The sequence below is a fragment of the Adiantum capillus-veneris genome, chromosome 5, assembly GCF_014529385.1.
Source record: "Adiantum capillus-veneris isolate H3 chromosome 5, ASM1452938v2, whole genome shotgun sequence".
NCBI lineage: Eukaryota > Viridiplantae > Streptophyta > Polypodiopsida > Polypodiales > Pteridaceae > Adiantum > Adiantum capillus-veneris.
In genome coordinates this window covers 64,595,262-64,604,949 of record NC_140935.1, presented here as the reverse complement: position 1 = coordinate 64,604,949, position 9,688 = coordinate 64,595,262, and the positions used below count along the sequence as shown (strand labels likewise).

At 42.3% G+C, this 9,688-nt stretch overlaps 1 protein-coding gene across 1 annotated transcript in view; it reads left to right on the top strand.

Moving 5' to 3' along the window:
* Window positions 1-5,343: 5,343 nt before the first annotated feature.
* Window positions 5,344-9,688, top strand: part of LOC147457442 (IQ domain-containing protein IQM6-like) — a 54,195-nt gene continuing 49,850 nt past the window's right edge. Inside the window, exon 1 of the mRNA XM_086512333.1 lies at window positions 5,344-5,710. Coding sequence (XP_086368459.1) covers window positions 5,451-5,710 — 260 coding nt within the window. The 5' untranslated portion in view covers window positions 5,344-5,450. The remainder of the gene's footprint in view (window positions 5,711-9,688) is intronic.

Sequence of the window (9,688 nt, the reverse complement as noted above, 5' to 3'; positions counted from 1 at the left end):
CCAAAAATTAGCTCCTCCATCAAATATGAAGACATAGCTAGATGTAGACCTCATGTTGCTTACATTCTCTACATAATCTACATCCATGTATCCAGCAATAGATGTATCACTATTCCCAAAGTGTAAGCACTTGCTTAGTATACATTTCAATATTGAAGAATATACTTCATTGATTCCTTGCCAAGAATTTCCTCGAAATTTCCATATTGCCACTCACCACTCTTACTATGCAAATGCAATATCCGGCCTCGTTGCCACCATCGCATACATAAGACTGCCAACCGCTAAGGAATATGGCACATTTTCTCTCTTCCTTCTCAACACTCGATGCCTTTCCCCCTGCATATTGAAAGAATGCAAAACCTTCTGAAGGTATGCATCTTGAGACAACGTAAACATCTTTTCAATTCTATCATGTTTAATGTGCATACCAAGAAAGTGATTAGCTTCTCACAAATCCTTCATAGCAGAATTGTTACTCAACATTTGCTTCAAATTGACAATCTCATGAGTGGATTCCTAGGAATAAGCATGTTGTCAACATACAAAATGAGAATAAATCATGAACCAACGTTGAATTTTCTTGTGTGTAAGCATTGATCCTCTCAAGAGACTGCATGAATGTATCAAACTTTTGATGCCATTTCTTGGATCCTTGCCTCAAGCCGTAAAGAGCCTTCTTCAATTTACGTACCAAGTGCTCGCTAGTTTTAACTGCAAACCCTTCAAGTTGTTGCAGAAAAATGTCATCATGGAGATCTCCATGAATGAAATCCATCTCTATATACATTTGGACCAATTTCAAATTCTTAGTAGTAGCTATCAATCCAAGCACAATACACAAGGTAGTCATCTTGCAAAAAGATATCTTTGGAATCAATGCCTTTCTACTATGCAAATGCCTTAGCGACTAATATAACCTTGTATGTAGGCATAGCATCTCCATATGTACTCTTTAGCTTGTAAACCCATTTGCAAGGTAAATCTTTTTTTCGATGGTAGAATTCACCACCAAGACCCACATCTCATTGTCCACAATCAAGTTATACTCGGATTTCATAGCTTGCTCCCACTTCAACATGTCATCCATTTGCATGGCTTCTTGGTAGCAAGAAGTTTCCCCATAGCCAGTCACCATAACATAATTGGCACGTGGTTGAAATCATTCACGCTGATGTGAAGCTCTCATAAGCATCTCAATGTTTGACTACTACTTCCTGCTCGCTCATGAGCTTTGTTAGGGGAAGGCACATCACTAGTCTTTTGAGTTTATTTAGTTTCAAAGGTAGCATCCTCAAATGTGACTCTTCTGTACTCAGTTTCCTCAAGAGGTTGTCTACGCATCTTTTGTAACATCTAATGGCCTAGTAATTTGTGTGTAGCGGAAAATAGCATGAACATAGTGAGCATTTCATTAGAATAGATTCCTAATGAGCATAACAAGAGTGCTTGGGTGGAGAGAGCAACAAAAAGCACAACACCTAGTTAGATAGGCATAAACAATACTTCAAAAGAGAGAGAAATTAAGCTATTGACAACAGTTGAGGACCGGATTTAAATGGAGCCGGTCCCCCCTCCAAAAGGCTTTGTATTATAAATTTCTCCCATCACCTCATTTGTTTGTCGGAGAGCTTGATCTGCGTCATGAAGTACTTAAGGCTTTGGTGATCCGTTTTCAAAATGAAAGGAGTCCCCAATAAATAGTGCTTCCTTGAGTCTAGAGCATGTAGAACTGCTAAGAGTTCCTTTTCATATATACTTAGAGATTGCTCAACAAGGTCAAGCCTTCGACTTTCATAGGCTATGGCGTGCCCTTCTTGGAGCAAAACAGCTCCAAGACAATCACCGCAGGCGTTGCATTGGACCTCAAATGGCTTTGAGAGATCCGGAGGTGTAAGCACAAATTGAGAGATAAGCTTCTCTTTAAACTTTTTGAAAGAATTGTTCTCCATGGTGGACCATATATACCTAACGTTTTTCTTTGTTAGGTCATGTAATGGTCTCGCGATTTGTGTAGTAAGTTTTTGAGTCCTTCGTACGAATCCTCCTCTTCTTCCCTTGTTGGAGAGAGTCCTCTTTTGGAAGTCTCACGAGGAGCTTTCCTAGGTACTCTCTCTTCTTGGTGGGGAGTTTGGAGATTACCATGGTGCACAATTGCTGTAGCACTTCACCTTGGAGGGATGGATTGCCCAAGGCTTGTTGAAGCCTAGAAACAAGATAGTTTACAAGCATAGGGGCATCATTAGTTGCTCTTTCATTAGCAAAATCAAAGCTATCAACATTCATTTTAATCTCTTTTCCTTTGTCAGCCATACTGCAAATTTTAGATGTAGAATTTTATTTGTACTTTGGCACTTCAAGCCCTAGTTGCTACTCCTCTTTACCTTCAAAGTTAAGCACTCAAGCATCTATACCCGTGGCTCGAATATTATTAATTGCAAGAAAGAGAAGAGAGGGTTCCCCAGAGCCAAGACATCACCGGTTCCTGTCAAGCTTCTAATAGCTCACTAATGGTTAAGCCATAGGCAAGCCCCGTAAGACTCCATTATTAAGACCATAGCTCTCGACGGTATCCCCGTTAACTGCATAAAGCAGGAGTACTTCAAGGATGAAAAATCCCTATTCTACTTACTCTTTTGCAATTAATAACACCAACAATTTGTAGCAAGCTTGAGGACCTCTCTTCTTGAGCAAGAAAAGAGAAACCAATAGCTCTAATACCAATGTAACATTTAATGCACTAGTAACTTGTGTGTAGTGGAAAATGATAACATAGTGAGCATTTCATTAAGGACAAGTTCCTAATGAGCATAGAGAGAGTACTTAGTTTGAGAAAGCAACATAGCAATTTACACCTAGCTAGTTTGGCATAGACAATACTTGAAAAGAGAGAGAGAAATAGAACAATTGATAACGGTTGAGGACCGGATTTACATGGAGACGGTCCCCCCTCCAAAAAGGCTTTGTATTATAGCTTCTCCCATCAAAGGAGACTTCTGTACAATACAATCTTTGGTGTTCCTTGATAAAACTCGTTGGTGTAATGAAGATGGAATCTTCATGTACCAAATTATGCTTGAAAAACACACCTAATGGGCCTAGCCTGACCTCACACACCTTCAAAGATGGTGAGAGATAGCGGGGAATGAGGAAAGATTGAGAGGAAGAAGATGTATCTTACGAGAAAGAAGTATTCTGCTCACATAATCACTCTTAACAGCATAGCTTAGCTTAGTAATTAGGATGGTAGAGGAGATGAGCATGCCATGGAAGATTGGCTCTTGGTTGGATTTGCATTCCATTGCCAAGAGTTGTTGGTGTAGGCCTCTAGTTCTCAATGCTTGGAGAAGGAGATGGAGTTCTTGCTCAACACATGAGTTGTGTGTGTGTGTGTGTGTGTGTGTGTGTGTGTGTGTGTGTGTGTAGGAAAGTGAGTTACAATAAAAATGCCAACTCTCTCTCTACTTGGTTGACCCCTCTTCCAAGAAGCTCTTGATGGCTTTCCATTGGCTCCTGCAGAGCTTGTCCAATAACAATTTAGAAGCATACTTGATAGCCTTGTGACATGTGTCCCACTTTCCCCTTTTGTGAGAGCTTAAGGTAATTAAATAATTTATTTAAACTCTCATTGGACTTTTTAGTCTTCTGGCCAATAGGAATCAAGCAAGCCATTGGGCTGCTGGATGCTCATTGGACCCCTTGGTAGACTATCCAATAGTCTACTAGGAAGCTTAATTTCTATTGGTTCTTTTACCAAGAAATTTCAAATTGATTGTACTAACCTCTATGGCCATCCAATATGATTTGAGGGGAGATTGGGGGCAACTGGCCTAGGAGCCTGCCATGTGTCCATTCTTTCCTTTGGGGAGAGCTTGGGAGTGTGTGTGTGTGTGTTTCTTTCTCTTCCCCTACCATTAAAGTCTTCCCACATCCATCCAATTTTCCCCACTTTTGGCCATTGGACAATTTAATTGAATTTAGGAACTTTAGCCTATGGAAGTCTTAATGGATCTGAACCTTAAGTCTTTTAAGCTCCATTGGTGCACATTGCTCTTTTTTTGTAGACTGTCCCCCATTGGATCCCTATTTTCCCTCCTTTGAATCCCTGCTGAGACCGGTTTGGCAACCTTACGAATATTCTAGCTTTTACTCCCCTGGTACCTCCCCATATTAAATGATTAGTTTAACATGAGAAAATCATTTGGGAGAATTAGATATTAGTTTTTATGACAACAGCTATCAACCATGGGTAGAGGCGTAGTGCCTTTACCCCAACACTCTTCCATCACAGAGCCTGAGTATGTTGCTTCATCTTATGCTAGTAAGGAGCATGATTGTTGGTACGTTTGGGAGATTTGGACATCAAACTTTAGCCTCCAATGCTACATTATGATAGTCAAAGTGCATTTTTTTGGCAAAGAATAAGCAAAACACATCTTACTTCACATTTGTATATGTTTTGTACACATTACTTATTTTTTGGTCACTTAGGGCCACATTGGCACTTACATTTGAAAGAGTTATTGACCAATGTTCCTCTTGTAACACTACGTGATTTTTGTCGTTCATTATTTGTCATGGTAATGGATGCTAATGGAAAAGGTGGACCGTTTTGATTGAAAATCTAAGCACTACACTTGATTTCACATCATCTTTTCAACCTGATGGCCAAACTTAAGTGACTAATTTGTTGAAAACATATGTGCATTCACATCAAAAAAAGTGTGATGATTACTTACGCATTATGTAATTTGCAAAGAACATCACTAAGTCTTGCTCACAATGGAATATTTGAGCCGTGACGGCCTTTGTGGCCGGTGCAGATGAGTTTTCAATACATGTGGAAACCCTTTCAAAGTTTCGACTTGAAGTTTCAACTTTCAATGCTTTGAAAGATCATCGATATAGTAGTTCTGCGTAAATAGCAAAAAATGTGGGTGGTGTAACACTGGTGTTGCGTTGTCTGTAGGAATCTGGATATCTATACTATATATTAAGGAGACTGGTTTTCCAGTGCCACGTGTCGCAATTTGTCTATCTATATCTATACTATATATTAAGGAGTCTGGTTTTTCAGTGCCACGTGTTGCAATTTGCTTTTTCCGGCTGCAATGAGGACAGTGCGCACGCAGGGGGGGAGAGAGAGAGAGAGAGAGAGAGAGAGAGAGAGAGGCGCTGGCCACACTAGTCCTATCTATGCTACACTAGTCCTATCTACGCTGCATGGAGAGGCCAATCAATAAGCCTTAAAATAACCGTACGTTGTCAAACGCTTTTGACGATGCCTCTTTGAAAAGGTCTGGCACGTCACTGTGGAAACACGCACGCGCACGCACGTGCACGTATACAGCTCTCCTCTGTTCCCTCCGAGTTTTCCGCCAGCTCTTCTCTCTTTCCCTCATCACATGCGCGTTTTCGACGCCCCGATCTTCTAGTTCGCGAACACCGCCATGGTGCCTCACGATCAGGACGTCCCTCCGTCGTCAGACTGCGCTGTTATGAAACCTGGATTATTACCCTCAGAATCTCCCGCCGCCCAACCTCCTGAGCCCGCCATTGCTGCCGGGCCTGCCACAGATTGCAACGAACAGGCTTCTTCAGGGGGACTTGTTGAAGGGGAGGCTGCTGTCAACATACAAAAAGTGTATCGAAGCTACCGGACCCGTCGGCAGCTAGCTGATTGCGCTGTCATGAACAAGAATTACGCCTGGTCTCTCTCTCTCTCTCTCTCTCTCTCTATTCTGCATGTGATGGGCTCGCTGTGTCTTAGGATTTCCATTTAGGCTTTGCGTGGTCTGCATCTGCCCTCTTTCCCTGAATTAGTTAAAATTTGTACCTGGTGGATTAAGCATAGAATGATAGAGGTGGATACACAAGGGATTTGCCTGAATTGCAAGCTTGCCATTCAGAGGATTTCTGCTTACGTTGTATTTCGTCTATTCTAGGAGTCCTCACCTGCTTTACATTTCTGTCCATCCTCAACAATCAGCTTGGTTGCACACACTTTTTTTCTGGGGTGCTCGATTTTTTATGTATCATTTGATGAAGCACTTGACAATACTGTTTAGATCCATTTTCTTTCAAATTCAAAGCTTTACGTGGATTTGACCTTATGAAGGTCTAAATGCCATCTGCTTTTGTCGTGCGAAAGATAATACTTCCACCTTAGAGCAAATCCCGTAGTGGATAGAGCTCTTTTTGTGAGGCTTTTATCACTCCATCCCATTTCTGCCTTGATGTTGGGTGGAGGTGCAGTGCCTTGTGATCCCCCTTCTGGCCAGGTGGTTGTCCATGTCGGAGGTTTTGTTGGCAATGTGCAGGAGCAGATGGTAGTAGCTGTGTGTCTATCCATCGAGGACATGTCACATCTATGCTGGACCTATCAGCATGGAGTGTCTCTCTCTCTCTCTCTCTCTCTCTCTCTCTCTCTCTCTCTCTCTCTCTCTCTCTACATATATATGCCGGACCACCCCGCTTTGTATATTTTGTTTGAACATGAGTTCTGTCTGACTTCTTTGGAAATCTTGTATGCGGATAGATGTGACCACATAGATGTGAACTGGACATCTTTTATGTGGATAGACCTGAGTATCGTATACATGTGAATTGGAAATCTTCTATGTGGACAAATCTGAGTCTGAATATTGTACATTGTTAAAGTTTTGGCATCTCAAGTGAACCGCCCAATGTGATCCCATTATTTAGCTTGGCTTTTAGGTATTTATTTTACTTATTTGTCAAAGTCTTGGGTAGGGCAATTTAGTGAGATTGCTATATAAGCAACCCCTTGCCTCCATTGTATACACATTTGGTTATTCATTGCCAAGGTTGATTGGTTCAGGAGACTCTCTCTCTCTCTCTCTCTCTCTCTCTCTCTCTCTCTCTCTCTCTTGCTCACTCCCCTTGGTCTCTATGCTTCCGCATCGTCGACTTTGACATGGTATCCGAGCCACTCGGTGTAGCTCGGTAATTCAAGAACCTTGGTGGAGGAGCGTTGTTTAGAAGAAGAGAAGAACCTAGAGAACCGGAGCACTCTATTCCCGGTAGCATCTCAAAACGTTTCCACTTGTCGGCATCGTTCTCCTCCCCACTGCTCCTGCGAGCGTTGTGAAATGCTGCCGTTGTAGCCCTAAAAGAGGTGCCTTGGTAGCATGTAACATTTTTAAAACGTAGTCCGCCAGCGAGTCTCTCCCCTTGCCGCCTTGGCCCGATTGTGCGTTTTGAAACTCTGTGTCGTTGGCACCTGCCGCTCCCACGTCAACGAGTGTGTTAAAACACTGCACCAGGTTGCTTGTGGACCCACTGTACGACTACGTTTTGAGAAGCAGTTCCCAGCGTGTTGTTGACAACAAAGCCTCTTGACAGCTCAACGTTTTAAAACGCTAGGATCATGGTGCATTGGGCATATTGTCCTGAGTCGGCTTGGGAGAGTTTTTAGGAGCATCTTTGACGGAGAGGAAGACAAGCCCAAGAGAGGGTATTGGAGGAATTTTTTCCGTTGTGGTGTTTGGGAGGCAAAGAGGCGGAGTTTGGAGCTGAAGAGTGGGGCAGTGGATTTGGTGAAGCCGGTTGGGAGTAGCAGAGGAGTGGAATTACCTGGGGATTTTGTGCAGCTTGGAGGAATTCTTCGGCCCTTGGAGTGCAAGGAGTAGAGTTTTCCAGATCTTGCAACCTCAACATGGCCTTGCTCGAGCACGCGCGATGACAACGACCAGAAGCAACAAGTGGCTATGGATAACGGATCGTCAACCATCCATTTACCGGCCTATGCACCGACACAATTCTCAAGGAACTTGACAAATTGTTTGGCTCGAGTTTGTGAAGTCAAAAGCAAATGGAGGAGTTCGCTAGAGGACAACGGCAAAGGTCAGTTGGACAAGGATGGCAGTACCAGTACTCAATTAGCTGCCTTGGTACCAAAGACGTACGATCACAGTTGTCATTAATGTGGCTCGAGGCTTTATTTGGCTCGAGAGTTTGAAGCCAAAGGCAGAAACAGGAACTCACAAGAAGACAAGGATAAAGGCAAGCTGGACAGAGATTACGGTAATAAAGATTTGGAAAAGGAGATCGGCATGGCACTCATGGTGGTGGCCACAGTAGCCTCGACGTCAGATTTCTAGTCAAATGACAGGTGTCACCACTAGCTTCAACCAGAGAGAGGCTTGTGAGTGGGAGAGGGGGGCAATGAATTCCCCTAGAATTAATTTGGACCCTTGTGTTGAGGAGTTCAAGTTATTGGTGTTTGGACCTGTAGGTCGGAGTTTAATGCACATGCATATGACAGAGAACCAATCAGATATCTAGAACACTATGGATGGGTGCGCCAATTGATTGTTGTTGGTCAGATTATGGACAGGATGTGTTCCAACAGTTCATTATCTTGGAGTTTTATATTTTGGTTGTGATGCGTTCATAGTTCACGAATGGGGATTATTGGAGGTAGTATGGTCTACAGTTCAAAGTTTCTACAAAGGCAACCGGTGCTCAAGATGGCATTACTTTCAGGTAGAAAATTGAGGAGAGCAAGACCGAGGTGTATCCAGTAGTCCAAGGCCTTCTATCGGGGTGTCCATGGTAGCTTCTTCATTGACTTGGTCTCACTATTGATGTCCACTATGAGCTGTAGAGAGGGTGTTAAAGTTTTGGCATCTCAAGTGAATTGCCCAATGTAATCCCATTATTTAGTTTGGCTTTTAGGTATTTATTTTACTTATTTGTCAAAGTCTTGGGTAGGGCAATTTAGTGAGATTGCTATACAAGCAACCCCTTGCCTCCATTGGAATAGTTATTCATTGCCAAGGTTGATTGGTTTAGGAGACTCTCTCTCTCTCTCTCTCTCTCTCTCGTGCTCAATCCTTTTGGTCTCTACGCTTCCGCATCGTCGACTTTGACATACATATGTATTCATGTCTACGTTAATGCATTTGCTAGTTGTGCATCTGTGGAAATTGCATTAGCATTGGCATGGAATTCTATAGCTTTTACGAAGTATTTTTTTGACTCTAGTGCATCAAAAGTTCTCGCTTGGATGAGGTAGATCAAATTTGTGGTCTTAGTACATTAGAGAGATCAATGGTTGAGAAGATTCTAAGCGTGTGCTTAAAGTACAAACATTTTCTCCATCCATCTGCTGAAAAGGGGAGGAAACCTTGTGCTAAAAACAAGAAAAGCTTTTCGCTCAAATTGAGAAATACCCTCCGCTAAGGCGGGTTGAGAGGAGAACTTCATCATGTTCAAGTGTCAAACAACAATATTCAAACAAAGTAGCTTTATATACAAACTAAATACTAAAAACAAGTTCAATCGAGGAGCCCCTCGTTAATCTGACTCTCGTTAATCTGACTGGCGGATCTACAATCAAGTTCTTTAGCTAGGGTAAAAGATTGGAAGAAGGCACTTCGATTCTTACAACATTTCGACAACAATTATTCTTTGGGCAATTATATAGAATAATCCAAGATTTCTCGAGTAGTCGCTTTCCTCAATGACAATGTTGTGCAATGGTGGAGTTCTTTGTCCACAAAGCCTCATGCTCCAAGGACATGGCAAGCCTTTAAGAATATTTTTGCTTGCACTTATCTCAAATCACTCTTGGAGATGCAACTTATGAAGAGGGGTAACTTGAAGAAGGTTTTCATCAAAACTTTAGAGGACTACAATCAAAGATTATGGGACGTGTATCTAC